This window comes from Schistocerca piceifrons, chromosome 1 (genome assembly GCF_021461385.2).
Source record: "Schistocerca piceifrons isolate TAMUIC-IGC-003096 chromosome 1, iqSchPice1.1, whole genome shotgun sequence".
NCBI lineage: Eukaryota > Metazoa > Arthropoda > Insecta > Orthoptera > Acrididae > Schistocerca > Schistocerca piceifrons.
The window spans coordinates 1,218,712,175-1,218,735,042 of record NC_060138.1 but is presented as its reverse complement, the minus strand read 5'-3'; the positions used below and the strand labels follow the sequence as shown (position 1 = coordinate 1,218,735,042).

The window sequence follows — 22,868 nt, the reverse complement described above, 5'->3', positions numbered from 1 at the left end:
ACATTCAGTGCATTTTCCGTTTCCCACACGATCTGATTTCTCACGTAATAAATAAGTTAAAATCTGCAAGCTGCCATTATACGGCGCGCTCCTGAATCTAGTGTGTTCATCATAAGAAAAACCTGAAGAAAACATTACACCATTTATTCTTCCGCGTTTGCTTGACTCTCATTGGATTTTGTTTCACGTGGAGCGGAAGCCAAGCGGTGTCCGGTATAATCATGTTACGATCATGAGGATACGTTTTATGGCGTGTTATACGCGCATAGCGCGAGCGATAATGCGGGACTACTGCTATACCGATGATTAAAACTACCGCACGCTTCTTAGGTGACCAGACAGGAAGCATAAAATGCTCTCCCTCTCACCCAACTTGGTATTCTAATTGCAAACAAGAGTGATGAAAATACCTAACCATAACACAAGAGTAATTTTTCCGAGCGAGCTATGTGTAAAGGGATTTCAGCGTATTGTGCGACTGAAGGTATTAATTTCACTCAGTCGTCTCGGAAATCTTTTAGCTCCTTCCATATCCGAATCCGAGAAATGCATTTCAGTTCTGCAACTGTCAGCTCCTGCATTGATAACGAGTCTATCAACAACAGAATCCACGAAGCCATCTAGGCGCCGCATTTTCTCCTCTTCTTTTATGACGTGCCGTTCTATATCCTGCCAGCGTTTGGCAGTGACAAGTGAAAAAGCTGCGTGCGTTAGTTCCAGTACGTGTGGCAGCTCAACAGTCTTGTTATTTCTCGCAAAAGTCCCTTATCTTGGCTCCAGATCAGTTCTGTTCGGTTCATATTGTAATGGTGCAGTGGCAAATGTAAAAATGCAACATGTGTTTGGTGTGCTCGATGATGTGAAAACGATTTGTTTTTCATGTTTCTACGACACTAATCACTCTGGTTTGTTTGAGACTACATCTGAGGTATAAAAATTTTTTTCTAAAAATTAAATTGTTATATTTTCTTAATTTAACCAACCTTTATTACCCATCTTACATAAAATATTGGTAATTAAGAATTTATATTTGAAATGAAAACAGGAATTTCGTGTGCAATGTGCTCAAAAATGGTTCAAATGGCTCTGAGCACTATGGGACTTAACATCTGTGGTCATCAGTCCCCTAGAACTTAGAACTACTTAAACCTAAGTAACCTAAGGACATCACATACATCCATGCCCGAGGCAGGATTCGAACCTGCGACCGTAGCGGTCACGCGGCTCCAGACTGAAGCGCCTAGAACCGCACGGCCACACCGGCCGGCGTGCAATATGTAATTAGAAACAAGAAGACGTGCATTATTCATAAAAATGACGAATTTTACGATTGCGAGATGTAGATATTTCAAATTGAACGGAAAAAAGGGATGACCAAGGCGACACTTGAAACAATGCTCCATGAACTGCACCAGGTTATCAATCTACTACGCTACCGATTCCACTATACATCTAGTATATATTTCAGCTGTATCAAATGGAATCTCTCGGAAAACTTCAAAGTCGATTTTTTTTGTAAATTTGTCAAAAATATTAAGGATAACCTATTTCTCGGCACTGTTTCACCTTTTCACTCCGGAGCAGGAAGCAGCCTTGCAGCCATTTTCATGCTGCGTATTAACAACGCGACAATAAGAGCACAACCGTCCAGGGATTGCGACTGTACACGATTTTTGGAAAAAACTTCAGAGCTAAACCGTGATTAAGAAAACGTTGATCGCTGTTAATACATTAGAACATATTAAAGTTTTATTTAACGCAACTTAGTAACAAGATATTTAAGACATGACTAGGACCTACTTCCAAGAGCGTAACACCAGTGTACGTGTGCTACGGCTTCTGACCAGTCATCACGCATGTGTTTGTTTACATCAGGTTTATTCTTATGATGAACAGAGTAAATCGTAAGTTTGCTTTGCTCTTGTTGCTTAAGAACCGCACCAGGCGCCTTAACGCAAATCTGACGGCTGCTTTGCTTACAATACTACGCGAGTACCATTGGTTAGGCGCCTCCGTGTGTTTCGACTGGAGTGCATTTCTGGGAGCAAGCATATTTGTTAAACAGCAACGTTGATGCTGTGCACTTGTGCCCGGGCTTTATTTGGGCCGGAAAGGCGTTCCGGCGTCTCTCTGGGAATCATTTTTTGAACTCACTGGAACAAGTAGGCGCTGTAGATTTTAAATACTTCACGTGCGTTACATCACAGCGTAAATAGAATTTGCTGCTGCCCCGCACCAATGAACGCGACAATAGGTGACAAGCGTGGTGGGATGGGCGAGGGCGTGGAGCAAGGTACTGTGTGTGTGTGTGTGTGTGTGTGTGTGTGTGTGTGTGTGTGCACCCATGACAAGTTAAGCTTCGTTCCGAGGTTTTGATCGATGCCAAATGGCACTGAAAGCATTTATTAAGCATTTAACTCCGTGTCTCTTGTCACACCGTTTTTTGTTTTTCTTCTGCTCCTGGGGCAGATGAATTGTGCGTGATCCCGATAGGCCAAGAATATCTTCACCGTCATTCATCGCTAAATGCCTTAAGAATTATAACGGAACACACGTTCACCGAGCAGCTACAATGCAACTGTTCGAACGTTGCAACTGGCAGCGGTTGAAAACATGACGTCATAGTCATGAAGACTATTGACTTGTCGATATGTTTCGAGCAGAACTAAGGGGCCAAAGTGATATTGCTACGTTATTCTTATTAAATCTTGTGGTTTTGTTGTTTTGATTATAAAAAATTGTTATTTAAAAATGTGAATTTTAGAGCAGTATTTTGCACAAAAAAATGATGTCTCATTACAAGCTTTGCCGCAAGTTTTCATAAATCCAAACTTGTGATTTTTATGGCAGCGGGGATTTGTTTGATTGAAGAACTACATTCCACGGAGGCTTGTAAGAACTATATTTGATATCAGAGAATAATGTTCATTTAATTTTCTTGTTCCTGTTTTTCGAATGTCTGATCAAATGTGCAGAGCGACTGTATGAATGCAGTTTTATTGATTTTGAGTTGTACAGTAAATTTAATTCATTCCCTTTAGTTCAGAATCCCACTTGTGGAATTAACCTCTTTTGACTAACAAAATTAAATCTATTCAGTGTAACATACCACGATTAGGTTACCACTTGATTACACGACCATTTACGCTGTTTCAATTTAGGTCCACCATCCCGTTTTGTTGAAAGGGGCGGGTTAATGGCACGTTCGCTATGGCATCAAGGATCTTGGCTATGAAAGCAGCAGTAGAGGGGAAAAGTAGTAGGGCTGATCAAGACCAAAATATGCTTAAGAGACTATATACAGCAGTTTGGTTGTAGTAGTTATGTAGATCTGGAAAGATTGTCAGAAGGTAGAAAATGATTGATCAAAGCATCGAATGATTATTATAAAAAGATTTACGTCTCGGTTACTTCTGCTGAATACTGGAACCCTTTGTTGTGCCGCGATGTGAACAATTCCTTACGCAAACCATGTAAAATCGGAGCAAGTGCTTGGATTATTAGCACCTTACGTGTAGGGAGAATGTTATGTGACTTAATGAGGCCCAGCAGTGGTTTCGTCGGTTGATGAACCAACTTATTTTAGCAGACCTCTTTCGTGCAACTAGACCTACCATCCCGAACAATAGCGCCCGTTAGTTAGTGGCGCGGACTAGATCCGTAGCTGGCTACCCTGTTTCGGAAGCGAAAACATAGTTTTTTTCGCTCTGAGAGGAGTTTGTAGTCAAGACAGCGGAACGGAGCGTTAGGTTGAGGGCAAAGCGCAAAGTACAAACAAAAATATAAACAGCACCCAGCAACATATCCAAAATTAAAGCAACAAACCGCCATTTCCCCATTCTGTGTCTAATTCAGGATATAATCATACAAACGGTCAACAGATGTTCGTACTATCGTGTCCTGCACGGAAGATGGCATTCCGTTCAACGGACAACCAAGACAACGACGACGTCACGACACCTACACAGTCAGTCAGTACGGCACAGAAAAAACGCCTACCACATTCTCTGCGGTAAAAATGAAATGAGCTTTTGGCGTCATTGGCCGGGAGGCCCCGTACGGGGCAGGTCCAACCGTCTTGGTGCAGGTCTTACTACATTCGACGCCATATTGGGCGACCTGCGCACGGGATGGGGATGAAATGATGGTGAAGACAACACAACACACAGTTCCTGAGCGAAGAAAATCCCCGACCCAGCCGGGAATCGAACCCGGGCCATTTAGGTCGGCAGTCCGTCACGCTGACCATTGAGCTGTTTTTTTTTTTTAATTTTAATTTTTTTATTTTTTTTAAATTCCGATTTTGGCCGTCTAGGGACCGCGTTAAACAACTATTTTTCAATGTACATTTCTCCTATTGCGCTCCTCCTCTTTTCTCTTCTGCCAATATGTCTTCATCCTCTCTCTGTGCTGCTCCCTTCGGTCTTCTGTCCACACTGTTCCTCCAGTTCTTCTCTTCTTCACTTCAAATCCTTTATTTTATTATTTGTGTTTTTTTGGGGGGCGGACGTCCCATGACGCTTGTTCAAGTTTATCGTTGATCCATTAACTCAGTTTGTTTATTACAGAGGGCAGCAATCCCTGTGACAGAACACGCTGAGTTACCGTGCCGGCGCTATCGGGCCGGACATTGTCTGCGGGAACGGCCGTAAGAAGAACGGAAGCAGGACAGTGGCACACTGATGTGGCCCAGTGGCTTAATGTGAATCGTCCTGTTATTTCTCGGATGTGGAGACAATTTATAGAGACCGATACTGTATCCCCAAACCAGGGCAGGACCGACTGCGTGTAGGAGCACAGTGCCGCCGTAGTACTGCACGACAGCTGGCATCTGACCTCGCAGCATCCGCCTGACGCGTTGTATCGAGGCAAAACGGTGTACAGAAGGCTTCAGGAAGGTGGCCTTTACTATCGGAAACCTGTTGTATGTGTACCTCTGACGCCTCTTCCCAGAAGGGGACATCTAGAGCGGAGTCGCCGACATGCCACGTGGGCGGTCGAACAGCGGGCCAATGTTCTCTTCACATATGAGTCCCGATTTGACCTGGAGAGTGATTGGCGATGGATTCGCATCTGGAGGGAACATGAAACACGATTTGGGGCACCGATATGGAGGAGGATCCCTAATGGTGTGGACAGGGATTATGTTGACCACACGAACACATGTTGATGAAATTTCACGGGTGAGGCGGTAAGGTTTAACTGCTGTCAGGTATCGTGGCGAGATCCTGGGACCTCATGTGAGGTTGTTGCGATGTGCTGCGGGCCCAGACTTTGTACTGATGGACGATATTGCCCGAAGCCGGCCGCGGTGGCCGTGCGGTTCTAGGCACTTCAGTCCGGAACCGCGTGACTGCTACGGTCGCAGGTTCGAATCCTGCCTCGGGCATGGATGTGTGTGATGTCCTTAGGTTAGTTAGGTTTAAGTAGTTCTAAGTTCTATGGGACTGATGACCTCAGATGTTGATTCCCATGGTGCTCAGAGCCATTTGAAAATGCTCGATCTCATAGTTGATGTTTTCTTGGAAACGGAAGATTGCACGCATGACGTGGCCAGCTCGCTCTCCCGGTTTGAATCCCGTAGAGCATGTCCGGGGTGCACTAGGGAAATGGGTTGCATCACGTCAACATCCACCAACCAATCTGCAAGACCTGCAACGGCTCTGCAGGAAGAATGGGCGTTATTGCCTCAACGTTACATTGACGACGTCAGCCACAGCATGCCGCGTAGTTGACAGGCCTTTATTGCTGCCAGAGGTGGTCGCACCCCATACTGAGTACATTAACCAGTTGTCGGAATGTGTATGCAAATCCGTTAAGTTGACAGACGGTCATAGAGGATTATGGCGAAATATATCCATTTACCCGGATTAAGGGAAGAAAGGCCCATTATCTCCAGGCTGGAGAACAGTCTATATTCTCCAAGGGCATGTTGTTATGCTATAAGTGTAAAAATAAAAATTGTGTGTGTGTATGTGTGTGTGTGTGTGTGTGTGAGAGAGAGAGAGAGAGAAAGAGAGAGAGAGAGAGAGAGAGAGAGAGAGTGAGAGGAAGGGGCTGGGGGAAGCATAAATCACAGTCTGATGAAAAAAGTTTAACAATCGTGTTAACTGTCAGCATTTTGCCATATCTCTCAGTGAGAGTATGTACTGTAATCGTAAAACTGAGTCCTTCCGCGTCATAGTGAGAATGCAGTTATGATCCTTGGAACATGCAGATAAATTTATCATCTCTTTAAGCGTTCATCACTCGAATCTCAAGTAACATCACCTTATTCTGCCTTCAAGTTCATTCATTAATGCAAGTAAAATTTTTTATTCGTTATTAAATGAAATAATCTGTCAAATTTTTTACTTATTCCACAGCATTTAGGACTATTTTACTTAGGTCCAGCGAAGGAACATCGGAATGTCAGTTACTTTCTAAATACGTGTTACATAACCCTACCGCCTGACCTGCCCTAATCTCTCAGCTTTACTTTCGCCAGTACCTTATCTCCTACCTTCCAAACCTCCTATCTTACGCAAAGGTCCCAGGTTCGAGTCCCAGGCCGGCAAAGAGTTTTAATCAGTCAGAAAGTTTCGTATCAACGCACACTCCGTCGTAGAATGAAAATTCATTCCGAATTCCTGTTACGTATTTTTGTTTTTCTGACTTTTTTGACCTCATCGAGAGTTCATTTAGTAAGTTAATGAAAAGTTTTGGACATGTAACGACATAATTTATCTGTTACGTGTATCAGTGATATAGAGGCCCAGAGGGATGACAATGATTACTGTATACAGAAGAAATGGCTGTCACTAATCGAAAAAGACCCCACAGGGACCGGATGCTATTTAATAACACTCTTCATTACAATGTAAGGAGTACAGACGCGCTTTCAGCTTTCAGAAGGCAACTGAAACAATACTTGATTCTAATCCACATAGGGTTCCCGAATACTTACACTCGAATCGAGACAGTGAAACATTAATTGTATCCACATTATTATAATTGCTGTCACATCATCCAAATACTTTTGGTGTGTGTCTGTGTGTGTGTGCGTGTTTGTGTGTGTGTGAGAGAGAGAAAAGAGAGAGAGAGAGAAAGAGAGAGAGAGAGATAGAGAGAGAGAGCCGCGGTGGTCGAGAGGTTCTAGGCGCTTCAGTCCGGAACCGCGCGACTGCTACGGTCGCAGGTTCGAATCCTGCCTCGGGCATGGATGTGTGTGATGTCCTTAGGTTAGTTAGGTTTAAGTAGTTCTGGGTTCTAGGATACTCATGACCACAGATGTTGAGTCCCATAGTGCTCAGAGCCATTTGAACCATTTTTTTAGAGAGAGAGAGAGAGAGAGAGAAAAGGGGGAGCAGAGAGAGGCGGAGAGAGTTACTTTTCTATTCGTATACTCTAGACCAAGGAATATGTAAATGATTGTAACATCATTTACATGTGACTGAATTTATTGATGTATGTGTAGCACTGATTTATACACTTATAGCCGATCGCGGTGGCCGAGCGGTTCCAGGCGCGTCAGTCCGGAACCGCGCGACTGCTACGGTCGCAGGTTCGAATCCTGCCTCGGGCATGGATATGTGTGATGTCCTTCGGTTAGTTAGGTTTAAGTAGTTGTAAGTTCTAGGGGACTGATGACCTCAGATGTTAAGTCCCATAGTGCTCAGAGGCAATTGAACTATTTTTTATACACTTATATGTATAGCGTTAACGTAGAAACCTTTGTGAACCATATTTTCATTTCGAATTGCTGATTTACCCAATAGACTGTAAAATGATCAGTGGACAAGAGAATTACCACCTTACTTCCAGTCTTTCTGTGCCAGGAAGTTTGTTCGTAGCACACAGGCCGCTTCCGATGAACACGTGTAGTGTATAGTGGCTAGCGTCCTTACCTGCTTCTGTGGCGACCCCAGTGTCTCCAGCTTAGCTCGCCACGGCGTGATGTGGGCCTCTCCCAGCGGCTGCTAGCGGCCTTCTGGGCTGGGCGAGGTATGCGTGACTCTGTCTCCACCCAGCCCAGTGCCCTGTTAGGCCAGCCACGACCTGCCGCCGTGGTACAGTGCGGCTCTTGTACGTCGATGTCCTTATGGGACGCGGCACTGGGTTCTCGAGGTCGCCTGGAGGACAGCTCCAGATTAATTCACAGTGGCTGCCCCGGAAATCCGGGAGCGTGCTGCTGCCTGCCCGTCCACCCGATCAGACACACAGAGCCCCGGCTACACGCCTCAGCACTCGCACGGCAAGTTGCATCTGGAATAGCAGCGCTCATACTGGAATTGAAGGAAAATGTGGAATTACCAAAACACGAGACAGTACCACTTCTAATACGGCGCAGGAAAACCGTTGGCATCGAAAATTGCGTACAGTCGTTTCGGAATGGATAAATGTGAGTCCCGTATTTTTTTCAACTGAATCTAATACCAATGTTCCTGCAGAGTAGGTGGACTGCGATCACGCACTCTTACCTCCAAAGTACGCCACAAAGTATCAATTATACTGCGGTCTGGTGGTTGTTGTGGCCAGGAGAGATGCTACTATTTATCCTCGTACTCACAAAACCAGTCCTGGACGAAGCGAGCTGTGTGAAAAGGTGTCCTGTCGTCTTGGAACACGGCATAACCACTGGGGAACAAACATTGTACCATGTGTAACACGCCCGGAGGTACAAATGGCGGGGGTGTCCCTTCAACTGGTTGTCGTTTCGACCGTGCGGCCTGTCCACACCACGTACCTGATAATCCCGCGGCAGTCGTACTGTCCTCCTCCACACTGCTGCTGGCTTGCCTGAATGATACATCTAAATATGCAAGCGGGTTTAGGGGAGCCACTCAGGTCAAGCACGGCACTGTCCTACGTCTGGTATGAACAACTATATTCTGACACGATAAAAGAAAATCGCAGGTTGCCCTGCTTACATTCTAAGTCATAAGTTTTGATGCCAACTTCTAGATGATTATCTGTCCATAAAATCACTTGGACGAGCGTACGCGTAACCGAACACGGCGCGGATGATTGTTGATGGTGCGAAGGCCGAATAATAGAATGAAAGTTCTTACGCTTCTTTTGGTACCAGTCCTCCTTGACACTAGTAATGTTATAACACTGTTCGTAAAGTTACTTTTTCAGTTATCATTTCTCACTTGTACGAGCGTGCGCATAACCGTCGCGGCGCGGCTGATTGTTGATAATGCGGAAACGCGATGATCGAACGCACGTCCTCACGCCCGCTACAACACACTGGCACTTGACTGCACTCTTTTATGGTAACTAATATTTGCTGATTCACATTACTTCATTCTGAGAGACCAAACACGGCGCGGATGATTGATACAGTACGGTACGACACGCAACGAGAGGATACACAAATACGTTATCGGCGGCACTGCTCATATTTTTAAATTACTTCTTGACGCACTTTCCTCTGAATCATTTCCATATTTCATCACTTTACTGTAACAGCACTTGTAGCAACACTTCAACTTCCATACTAGCAATGCCTCTCACATGCAGAGCTACCCACAACACAACATTTCCGTCTCCCGCGCTCGACTCAGCTAACGCGCTGCCCGCAAAGATACTCCGCAATCAAGCCAGCGATATGACAGTATGCTTACACATGGGATGTACCTCATCAGCCAAAATCGTCACATAATCCTTGGCAGTAATTACACATTGCAGAGTAACCATGGGGGTCAGCGGGTACCACGATACGGCTGCCCAAATCATCACCAGACAGTGTGAAACAACTCATACGACCGAATGACTTTCATCCATTGTTTCATACTGAAGGTTTCTATGGTTTCGGCATCACGTTTTCCCGTTACGGCACTTTGCATACGACGAGTAGTTTTCGAATTCCAACTCGCCCTGGATTTCCCTGTTTATGGAGCTCCCTTCGTGTCGTTTTGGTGCTGACAGGGTTCCCGAATGCGACATCCCGTTCTGCAGTGTCCTTTACAGCTGTCGTCCTCTTATTTTTCGTCACAATCCTCTTCAGTGTCCATCTGTCACGATCGCTCAACACAGTCTTTCGTCCGCGTTTTGACTTAGCGTATGATATTTTCCCACTTTATCTATATATGCGGTATAAATCTTCCATACAGTGCCTCGTGAAACACCAAACACTTCAGCTCGAATGGTAACGGAAGCACCCACTGTACGGGCACCAACAATTTGCCCACATTCGAACTACTCGGAGCACTTTTCGGACCGGGCCTGACACTTGCTACGTATTGAGCAGACTGCACAGGTGCCGTTCGTGGTCAAATACATCGGCAGAACGTGCAGGATTAACCAGCATCTGCATTTATGTTCAAGCGTGCATCGAGGTGTTTCCACATTCCTTGAATGCAGTGGCGTAACAGTGAAGCGAGCAGCAGCAAGGCCGCATGCCCTAGGAGCCGTTTTCGGGGGGTGCACTATCGTGAGGAGCGAAAAAATAATAATAACAAGGAAGGGCAAAAAGGGGATAAAAGGGAGGGCGGAGGAGGGGAAGAAGAAGAAGAAGAAGAAGAAGAAGAAGAAGAGAAAGGAATAGATTGGAGCTTGCAAAACTGGAAAGGGGGTGAAGATGTGTGGGACGAATCGTGGTCTTGTTGTCGGATACCAGATGGAACGACTCTCGTTATGCCACATCAGCCATCCCAAGAATAGATTTTGTGATTGTTGTTTAGTTGTTTTTTTCGGCTTCCAGTGATCGGCACTGAAACAATGCAAAACTAACTGCGATATTTCCAAAATGATATTTTCACTCTGCAGCGGATTGTGCGCTGTTATGAAACTGCGATATTGTTGTTAGCAATGCAACTATGGACTGCGTTTTTCCATGTTTTGAATTTCGTCACAAAAAAAAATAATTATTCAAGTATGTACCTACTACCGCGTGGTAATGTAGTGTTGATATTACACTACTGGCCATTACAATTGCTACACCAAGAAGAAATGCAGATGATAAACGGGTATTCATTGGACAAATACATTATACTAGAACCGACATGTGATTACATTTTCATGCAATTTGGACGCATAGATCCCGAGAAATCACTACCCAGAACAACCACCTCTGGCCGTAATAACGGCCTTGATACGCCTGGGCATTGAGTCAAACAGAGCTTGGTTGACGTGTACAGGTACAGCTGCCCATGCAGCTTCAACACGATATCACACTTCATCAAGAGTAGTGACTAGCGTATTGTGACGAGCCAGTTGCTTCGCCACCATTGACCAGACGTTTTCAGTTGGTGAGAGATCTGGAGAATGTGCTGGCCAGGGCAGCAGTCGAACATTTTCTGTATCTAGAGAGGCCTGTACAGGACCTGCAACATGCGGTCGTGCATTATCCTTCCGAAATGTAGCGTTTCGCAGGGACCAAATGAAGGGTAGAGCCACGGGTAGTAACACATCTGAAACGTAACGTACACTGTTCAGAGTGCTGTGAATGCGAACAAGAGGTAACCGAGACGTGTAACCAATGGCACCCCATACCATTACGCCGGGTGATAGGCCAGTATGGCAATGACGAATACACGCTTCCAATGTGCGTTCACCGCGATGTTGCCAAACACGGATGCCACCATCATGATGCTGTAAACAGAACCTGGATTCATCCGAAAAAATGACGTTTTCCCATTGGTGAACCCAGGTTCGTCGTTGAGTACACCATCGCAGGCGCTCCTGTCTGTGATGCAGCGTCAAGGGCAAACGCAGCCATGGTCTCCGAGCTGATAATCCATGCTGTTGCAAACGTCGTCGAACTGTTCGTGCAGATGGTTGTTGTCTTGCAAACGTCCCCATCTGTTGACTCAGGGATCGATACGTGGCTGCACGATCCGTTACAGCCATGCGGATAAGATGCATGTCATCTCCACTGCTAGTGATAAGAGACCGTTGGGATACAGCACGGCGTTCCGTATTACCCTCCTGAACCCACCGATTCCGTATTCTGCTAACAATCATTGTAACTCGACCAATGCGAGCATCAATGTCGCGATACGATAAACCGCAATCGCGACAGGCTACAATCCGACCTTTATCAACGTCGGAAACGTGATGGTACGCATTTCTCTTCCTTACACGAGGCATCACAACAACGTTTCACCAGGCAACGCCGGTCAACTGCTGTTTGTGTATGAGATATCAGTTGGAAACTTTCCTCATGTCAGCACGTTGTAGGTGTCGCCACCAGCGCCAGCCTTGTGTGAATGCTCTGAAAAGCTAATCATTTGCATATCACAGCATCTTATTCCTGTCGGATAAATTTCGCCTCTGTATCACATCATTTCGTGGTGTAGCAATTTCAATGGGCAGTAGTGTAATAAACGAATAAACGGGCTAAGCAGACTTGAGGATTAATGTAATTAAGGAAAATTGTTAAGGAGGCGACGAGGGGAGGGGGGAGGGACCGCAATTTCGAAATTTTCCCTGGGCCTCAGGAACACAAATCGCGCTGCTGCATGAATGTCTAACGGCCTTTTACCAATTTGTCTATTACGCAAAGAAAAAAATCAGCTGTAATATCATGCTGTCGCCATTAAATGGCAAGTACAGTAGAAGCAACAGAATTATCTGACAGTTTCTGATAATAGAAATTTTGCTATTTACGGACAGGTGACTGTTATGGCGATTGTGTTCACTCAAAAAACGTCCTTTCCCGCTAAGTTACCTTAAACCGTACCGTCCGTTTATTCATTATTTGCTGTGTCAGATGATAAAATGGTTTGATTTGGGTCTTAGTCACTATCGGTGCAAAATCATAAACGCCCAGAAGTAAGACAGGAGGGCCAAAGTTTCGCAACAGCAAATGATTTCTAAGAAGCTAAGAGCTTTCTCACTGTAAAAATTGCTGTCAATTTCTAAGTACGAGGGTCACTCTAAAAGAAATGAACACTTCTTTTTAAAAAAATCCATCTTTTATTCTACATGTTTGAAAGTTTTACAGTGTGTAGATACATCCTTTAGGAACAATATTTTCATTTCTCCAAATAATTTCCATCCCTCTCAACTGCCTTACGCCATCTTGGAACCAGCGCCTATATACCCGCATGGTAAAATTCTGGACCAACCTGTTGAAGCCACTGTTTGGCAGCGTGCAAAAGGGAGTCATCATCTACAAAACTTGTTCCATGAAGAGAGTCTTTCAGTTTCCCAAAGAGATGATAGTCACATGGAGACATGGAGCCAGGTCAGGACTGGAAGGCGGGTGTTTCAGTGTTTTCCATCCGAGTTTTGTGATCGCTTCCATGTTTTTTTGACTGACATGTGGCCGTGCAATATCGTGCAACAGCAAAACATCCTGCTTTTGCCGAAGCAAGAGTCCTTCGAAATCGAAAAACACCGTAGCCATAACTTTTCCAGCTGAAGGCGTGGTTTTGAATTTTTTTTTCTTGGGTGAATTTGCATGATTCCACTCCATTAATTGCCTCTTCGTCTCTGGTGAAAATTGATGGAGCCATGTTTCATCACCTGTCACAATTCCTCCAAGAAATTCATCTCCACCATTCTTGTACTGTTCCAAAAGTTCGCTGCATACCGTTTTTCTTGTTTCTTTGTGAGCCACTTTCAACATCCTAGGAACCCACCTGGCAGAAAACTTTTTTAATGCCGACGCTTCCAGTATTCTGCAAACACTTCCTTCCCCTATTCCAACGTAGCGTGACAATTCATTCACTGTGATGCGTCTGTCAGTAGTCACCAATTCGTTAACTCTCTGCCCATTGTCTGGAGTGTGTGCAGTACGAGGCCTGCTGCTGCGAGGACAATCCTCAATATTGCCGTGCCCGCTTTAATCACGTTAACCTGCTTGCCCACCGACTAACTGTACTGCGATCGACAGCAGCATCTACATACACCTTTTTCAACCCCTTGTGGATGTTTCCCACTGTCTCGTTTTCACAGCAAGTCAAGTGTAGCAGCCATCTTGAAGACATGCTGTGACGGCGCCACTCACGGGAACAGGTTGAACTAAGTTTGAAAACAAGCGTGCGTGAAGGATATATCTACACACTGTAAAACTTTCACACATGCAGAATCGAAACTGTATTTTTACAAAAATAGTGTGCATTTCTTTTGGAGTGACCATCGTATTATTAATTTGAAAAATTTTGGCGATGGTTGACGAAACATATCCACACTAAATGGTTCTTGTCTGCATTAAACAGGGTGTCCCGGAAATGTTGCAACATACGTTGAAGGGTTGTAGAGGAAGTCTTGAGGAACAGATCGAGGACAGGAACCTGTGCCCCGAAACGTCATTCAATGACGCTACAGAGCGTCGCAGTTATAGGTGACGCCTGCCAGTAGGGCACCTCTCGGCAGCAAACATGATTTTAAACTGTATGCTGACGGACTGTAGTTGGAACGTCTCGCAGTGTTGATTGTTATTCAGTGATCATGATTATCTGCCACAATTGTCAGCAGAGGAAAGGAAGATAGCTGCCACTTAATAAGCCCTTGTCTCCTATGAATGCGATACTCTTTTGTCTTGGTGGATGCCATTTTCAGACACGAGTTTCCATCCGCAGTTTATTTTTCTCCTGGAATCCTCTAAAACCCTCAATGGTTTTCGGTATACAACCCATGTCCGAAACCGTCATCCACCTATGCAACAGAGCATCACATTTATAGAAGACAAGGCCTGTCTATGCAACAGCTAGTTGTATTTTCTCCACTGTCGATTGTGGCAATCAGTCCACATAATGACAAGCAACACTGTAAGACATGTTGCCTTATGGTCCGTTGGTATACAAAGACACGTTTGCTGCCAAAGCGGTGGCTTAGAGGCAGGTCATTGGATGTCGTTCCCAGACACAGGTTCCTGTCCTCAGTTTGTTCCTCAAGACACCCTCTAAAGACCTCGAAGTTTGTCACAACATTTCTGGGACACCCAGTATTAACACGGATGTATAAGCCTATAACAACGTAGTGTTATTCAAACACAACTGTTGTACACACAGTAATGTGCTACATGTATAGCGGAGCAATTTCATAGGTCCGTCTCCCAACTGTTATGCCGAAAACATTTAACGTCCTTTCCAATACAAAGAGCGTGCAAAACTTTCAAGGACTATGACCAAATGAACTATTGCAAAGGCTTAGCAACTATGAAACTTACCCGATGCCTTCACTAAAGGGGAACAATTAGCACCCAGTACTTTCCTGTAACAAGTAAGCAAAAACTGAAGCTTTCAAATTGTTCAGCTGCTATTACTGTGCTGTTCGATGACATTATTGCTGTCAAGTGACTGGAAACACTAACAAATGTAAAACGTCTAGGAGTAACCCCTGGACCGATATGAAGTGTAACGATGAAATAAAATTACTTCTAGGGGAAGTAGATGCCAGATGAGATTCATTCGAAAAATCCTATAGAAATGTTGAAGGTGGTATCCAATAGCTTTCAAAATATATTGATTACAATTTTTAAATCTTATTTAGGTCTTATGCTGCACCATTACTTCCAAAGCAGTCATCTTGGGAGCAAACACACCTATCCCAATTTTACTGCCACTGTTGAACTGCATACTGGAATATGTGCTTGTTAAGGTGTGTGGTAGGCCTATTCTCTTCAAGAGTATACCCAGGATTTGAGATGGGGAGCAACTACCATTAATTTTTCGACAAAGGGTGAAATACTGTATTATTGATGTTTCAAGAGGAACAACTTTTCAATGTCACAGAAGGTAAAATGTTCAGGAGAAGCAAAAAACTTATACCACGAGAAGTATTTTATTAAAATGTGTTATTGATAACTCATTTGCTAAGTAATCAGACTTTTGAAGCTGATTTATAGATGGGAATTCGATCCTTTAAAGAATTTGGGGTTTCTTGGTATAATATCCTGTGGACACACTGCCAGCCAATTAAACTTAAAGTTGCTAAATCTGCATTATTTTCCTTCGCTCTTGGCACATTCTGTAGAAATTTAATAATTTCTAGAGAGAAGTCAGAATTCTGAAATAAATGAAAAGTGCATACCGTGGATTCCAAGAAGGAGCCTGTGCAGCATTGTGAATAGCTACAAGTCCAGTGCCTATCATGCTCTTGAGCTATCTGACACTTTGTCTTTAATGACTCAAAACTGTGCGTGAGTAATCCCGTTGCTCATGTGTTTTGTGTTCCAGGGTTGCGGTAAGGCGATGCAGTAGCTGGCAGCCATGTCTTGGATAGAAGACCCGGGTGTTGACGTGTTCAGGGGCCTCAACCTGAGGGACCTGGGTGTCGACCAGGCGTTCGTCAACGTGACGTCACAGATCAAAGGAACCGACAAACTCTACCTGTACTCGCTCTCTGAGGAGTGCTACAAGGTATTAGCTGGTATCTTCCTGCTTTACCCCCTGTTCTAGTTATCCAGTACAGTGCCAGCCAAACTGTGGCACCACAGAGAACATCACAGCTTCAGTCATTATTTGTTCACACATTATCCTTAAATGAAATGGATTCATCAGTTCTCTAGTTCGTGTATTCATAGGTGTTTCAGCTGGAAAGTTAGGGAATGATGTTGCAAGGATGGGAGTCATGAGTTTCTTACATAATATGCCTAAATATAAACAAGTAAGTGTTAAGAAATAGGCTCATTTGGGATGGCATGGATTCAACAAGCCCCTGGTAGATTTCTGGAGGCATGTGACACCATATGTCTATGGACAGATCTTGTAGTTCCCATAAATTACAGGCCATTGCATTGTGTGTTATTTATTTATTTAGTTAGTTAGTTACGTGATCCACAGATCATTCGAATGATTCTTTTATCAAAATTTTGTGGAACAAGTCAATTTACAGAATATACTGTAACAATATTATGAAAAGGAAAGTTGCTACTCACCACATAGCGGAGATGCTGAGTTGCAGATGGGCACAACAAAAAGACTGTCACAAATAAGGGTTTTGGCCAGTAAGGCCTTCATCAAAAATGTACACACGCACACACACACACACACACACACACACACACACACACACACACACACACACACAACTGCTGTCTCAGGCAACTGAAACCGCACTATTTTTGATGAAGGCCTTATTGGCTGAAAGCTTTATTTGTGAGAGTTTTTTATTGTGCCTATCTGTGACTTAGAATCTCCGCTATATGGTGAGTAGCAACTTTCCTTTTCGTTACACTGTTACATTCCATCCTGGATTTTCTATTGTTCAATTTGCAGGATATGTATACATGAGTAGTGTTTATATTAATAAACACATTATCATTTTATTCTTACTGATGCAACTACACCTAAAACATTTAAAAAGAAGTTTTTTTCTTCTTTTTTTGTCTGATAGAGTAGACCTATCACATATGTTCCTTCAGGCTTAGATCAGGCAGATTTGGTAGCCAAGACATCAACATGAGTTCTCTATCATGCTCTTCAAACCACTGTAGTACAAATGTGTCCTTGTGACAGTTGTTCTGCTTATGTGCTACCAACAGATCATGCATCAATGTCCAGAGCACAGCAGAGATCCAGGTGCATCTGACACCAGATCTAATTTGTACATAAAGTTTTGAACATAGCTACTTGGTCAGTGACTGTTTACAAAGTGAAATTAACAGCAATAGCAACCCTCAGACACGAAAAAGAAGTCTTTTGACCCAGGTTTCAGCACTGCTATGAGTGCCTTCATCAGAAAAACTGTATGCATGTGAGCAGCCCATAGTGGCTTGCCTTTTATGTTTTCTGTTTTACAAATTTTGTGACTAAAGCTTTAGTGCTTGATTTTTGATTCAATACGTGACATGTAAATACTGTTTCTTTTCGTACTACTAGCTAGTATTTACTTTTAAATTTTTTTCTTTCCTATGATTTTGTAATAGGCCAATTTGAGAGTTTTATTCCTCATGAAGGCAGTCATAGCAGCGCCGAAACCTGAGTCAAAAGACTCCTTTCTTGTGACCAAGGGCTGCTATTGCTGTTAATTTTACTTTGTAAACAGTCACTGACCAAGTAGCTATGTTCAAAACTTTATGTACAAATTAGATCTGGTGTCAGACACACCTGGATCTCTGCTGTGCTCTGGACATTGATGCATGATCTGTTGGTAGCACATAAGACAAGTTTCAATGGTCGGAGTACAGGGAGGAACCACTGAAGCAGGGATGACACAGGAGTCCATACTGGTGTCAGTGAAGAAGTGTTCCTTGGAAACGATATCAGAAACATAGAGCTGGCCATCAGACAGTGTGGTGGAAGCAAATGTCTTTAGTGAAGATAGGCACCATTTGAAAATGGTTCAAAGCACCTTCTGTACAGTGGATCATGGTATGTTCAACTGTCATGACACAGCATGTGCAGTGCCTGATGATTGGAATTGCATGCAGTGTTGTGTGCCATAGCAACAACAATTTCATCACCCTCCTGTGGTGCAGCCAGTCATCGACCTCTTCTCGGAGCGACGCCCAGTACTCCAGTTGATTCGGACTTCTTCATCAAACTCCACACAGCAGGTAGAGAAAGAGGACCCTTCCATAATCCTTTCAGCCGGTGATATTCTCGAACTGCAGCTGCAGCATTACTGTTGATTTGATAATAGAGCTTCACCACTAATGCCTGCTCCTTTTGTCCAAGCTCATGTTGACATGTCAACAAGTGCACTGCGACTGGTCAGGTGTGTGAGACCATGAATCATAATGACTGATCAGTGCATCTGGTGGTTGTAGTTGGAACTGGATGATGGCACTGTGATGCTTGAAAATTGTGCACCCCATACTCTGGACATCAATGCTATCAAGTTTGGTACTTGTATGGTAATTAGTTTCCATGTTATAATGTGCTAAATAGGGAAAGTTTAATTATAACCACCTGCTACTTGATGATCAGGAGACTTGCCAACTCGGTGTCACCAAAGTGGGTTTCTGCTCCTAATGTGATGATGATAAACATGCAAAACCAATAAATATCTTGAGACACACATTTATAGAAATCAACATACAAAATCAAACTACACACCGAGTAAACAGGGAACAGAACTGTTCGAGTCAAGAAACTTAGTTTCACAAAGTGTAAAGTTCGCTTTTCTGGGTCGATAGTCACCACACTCTCTTGCTTGCTTTGAATGTCATCAAACAGTTTGCATTTTAACAGGAGCAGTAACTGGTACAAACTCAGCATAGCATGAAACATCTCAGTTCCAAAATAATTGTGTCCCACTGTTTAGGTTCACATGTCCTGAGCAGTAAAAATGGGCCAGTATAAGTATAGCAACAAAAGCCTTAATTTCAGCCACATCTGTCTCTCTGGTATTTCATTTCCAGGCAAAATTCCCTGTAATGCTTCTTATGTTTCCCTTAAGTATATTCACATATTTTCCCCCTCCATCAAAAAACAAAGCACTCTAGGATCAGTTTTGTAATTCTGACTACAAGTCTCCACTCGATGAGGAATAGTACGTGGTATTTTGATATTGTGTCCTCACATTTCTTGATGGAGTGTTCTTATCCATTTTGTTGATTTGTCTTTTCCCAAGTAGAAATTGTTATTTTCAAAACTTATTTCATTATAAGGTGCAGTAACTAAATAATACACAAAACCGATCCAAGTCACATAATGATGGCTTTAATCATAGTCTCTGATCAATAAGCCTCTTTGGACTCCACAAGACACAAAACACTGATGTGTGCAATAGAGACATGAATCACATAGAGAGAGTCAGTCAGCACTGCTCCATGCAAACATATGTGTGAGTTGCCGGCAGACAGTGTGGGGGGACTGGTACTGTGCACATGCCTCCCACAGGCAGCTTCCAGTGGCCAGCCTGCTCTGATACAGTTGGCAGCCAATTCAAACAAGCATGTGCAGCGACATCACACTCAGCACAGTCACACTCACATGCACTAGTAGCAGGATACAGCATAATCACTATCCATCTCTGCTTTCAAGTTTTTCACACTCACTAGATGATTTTGGATCTGATTTATCATGTTTGTTGTGCTTCAGCTTCTTCAAGTAATCTCTGAATTCAACTTTCATTAATGTTTTATGTACACATACTGTAAATTGTGTTGCTATCATACAGTGACAGAAAGCAAACTGACTCCAAGGCCTTTATTTAACTTGGAAAGCAGTTCGAATAGTGGTACTAGACAACAATGGGTTCACTTAATATAACATGACATGTGACACCAATAAAATGGCTGTAAAATTTAAAAAAACTAACACTTGGTATATTTTGATTTTTGTTACATTAGGACTGGCATGGGATTTTGTGAGCACCCCAGTGTATGCTTTGGCAATTGAACAACAATGATAACTGAAACATAGTGTATTCTAATGTGATTATGCACATAATTCTTTGGTAGAAAGCTAACATGAGTTTTAGACAATTATGAAAATTTAAACTAATAATACAGTCAGCTTTTAATATGTGGAGTGTCCACAGCACTCCATGCCAGGACTAAAGGACTAATATACAGACTTAACACTAAGTGTAGACACATTGTGATGTCACTAAATTCTGCGATGCAACTGCAGGCTACCATGGGTGTCATTTAGGTTTTGTTTCTACAATGTGCAATCATTGGATTCTTTGTTAAAGAGGGGCAAAAATTGATCACCAGAATGCATATCAAGATGAGTGCATGGTCCCCAGTACACAGTAGTGTTAGGAGACTGTTGAAGCACTTTGAAGCTGGGAATATGATCTCATAGTGGTCCCCCTGAACTGCTCCCCTGGTATGCAACAAAAGAGAATTGATGAGTTCATTGCAGAAGGCAGACTAGTCGCTGTGAATGAAATCACAACAAAATTTGGGACATGAGACAGCGTGGTGCAGGAAACAATTTAAAGCCTGCCTTATGGAAAAAGTTTATGCCAGTTGGGTCTCATATTTATTGGCCAAAGACAACGAAGTTCAGAGAAGAACCATCACCCCAAAGCCTTCCTCAGAAATTTCAAAATGAGTGATGTGACAGCTGGTGAAAGTTGATTCCATCAGTATGAGACTGAAACAAAATGCCAGGTTGTGGAATAGTTCTATTTGTATTTGCTATAAAAAATTTTAAAAAAGCAAGAACAGCATAATCTGCTGGGAAAGTTATCGCCAGCCACTTCTGGTATGAAAAAAGGTTACATTCTGGTTATTTTTAGCATGATGATGCTTGGTCTCACACTGCTCATGTAACTGTGGACAAAAGTGGGACATACAAGTGGGAAAGTATTCTACACCCTGTCAACAATCCCACTGTGGCACCCACTGACCACCATCTATTCAGTTCTAGTGTTGATTAGCTGTGAGCCTAGCACTGCAAGATGCTTTAGATATCTCAGAAGTAGTGCATGGTGTGTCAGTGTCTGAAGGCAGCCAGAATGGTCTTGTATGGCAAGCGTTACAGATTTACAGATTGGTGGGAAAAACATGTGAGAAGAAATGGAAACTATGTTGAAAAATGACATAAAAATCTGTGCATGATGTGCATAGTTTGTCTAAAAGATAAAAATTTATGCAACAGGGAATTGCTCATGACTTACATTATGATCCTTGGATAAATTATGGTTCTTTTTACTATGGTGGCTCTCTTCGCTGTGGGAAATAGTGAGACTGTCAAATATCACTGCTTTTATGGATTGCTTCATTATTGTTTCAGTGTCCATTCACACTTCTAACTGATCCCAATAAACCTCAAGAGACTCTGAAAATTTCCACCCAAAGAAGGTACACATGGAGGGTACTTACCAGCGTTGTGGGCACTGCCCTTCCTGCTTCAGATTACAGGTAAATATGATTTTGGATACTAGCATCATTTTGTCTCAGTAAATACAGAAATCACATACAGTGCTTTCTCCTGTTTGGATGTAGAACAGTTAAATTTTTCAGATGTTTTCAATCCATTTTTTGTAAAACAGCAATACATTCATAACAACAGAGTACATTCATAAATAATTTATTGTAATAAATTGTAGAACAATTTTGCTGAATTTTAAACTGTCTTGAACACCAGGATAAATACATAAGAAGTAGAAGGTTCAAACCAAAGTATGGATACTTTTGCTGAGTGAAAGATCATCTGTATGTGTTTCAGTTATGAGAGCTTCAAGATGTCTTTCCAAATATAGAAATAACTTTGTTTTTACATGCCATAGCACATTTTTGGAATATGTTGTAAATTAGTATCAACAGCTCTTCATTTAGATTGCAACACTGCAGAGTATATGACAGATTTTCACAGCTGAAGGTTGCTGATGAGAATATTTAAAACTGGATGATTTCTTGCCCTAGGTAGATCATTTTCTTGCTTCTGTTACTGTGCTTTTATTTGTAATAAATTTTGATATATTCCCATCACTTGTCTTTATTGTTACTTATATGTGTACCTGGTTTCAGTATTTTCTTTCCATTTATGAACAACATAATAATTCTTAATCATAACTACTGTACCTTTGAGGGACAGACTTAAAGACAAATCAAGAGGATGGCTGTCGGAATTGGAATGGTGTTATTCTATGCCAGCCTGTAATGGGCTGCATGATGCAGACTTCCCTCAACTCCCAGAGGCAGTGCCAGCAGGATCAGTAAAGATTCACATATAATATTTTTTTGACTCAGACTTACAGTGAACATGATCTCCTCCAATTCCTACAACAGCCTAACTCCTTTTCCCAATGCTTATTCACCTGATCCTTCTCCAAATCCTAACCACACACCTGAATTTTGACATCGATCTCATTGAAGCTCATATACAAACCTTAGCCAAACCAGCCCATATGCAACAATGTCTCCACTTTGACAACTGCCATCTCTTCCACCTCAAATACTTCCTTACCTACAGCCTAATCACTCATGACAAACATATCTGAATCCCTCAGTGGCTATATCAACAATCTCTTGCAGGTGCTCCTCTCCTTCTCTCGCCAACATAGTTACCACTTCCAAAACATCAAGAAGC

General features: G+C 42.9%; 1 protein-coding gene across 1 annotated transcript in view; it reads left to right on the top strand.

The window, feature by feature from the left end:
* The window catches only part of LOC124802771 (heparan-alpha-glucosaminide N-acetyltransferase-like), a 314,616-nt gene that overhangs the window by 199,221 nt on the left and 92,527 nt on the right, over positions 1-22,868 (top strand). Inside the window, exons 3-4 of the mRNA XM_047263768.1 lie at positions 16,113-16,295; positions 21,570-21,697. Of these exons, the coding sequence (XP_047119724.1) occupies positions 16,146-16,295; positions 21,570-21,697 (278 nt within the window). The 5' untranslated portion in view covers positions 16,113-16,145. The remainder of the gene's footprint in view (positions 1-16,112; positions 16,296-21,569; positions 21,698-22,868) is intronic.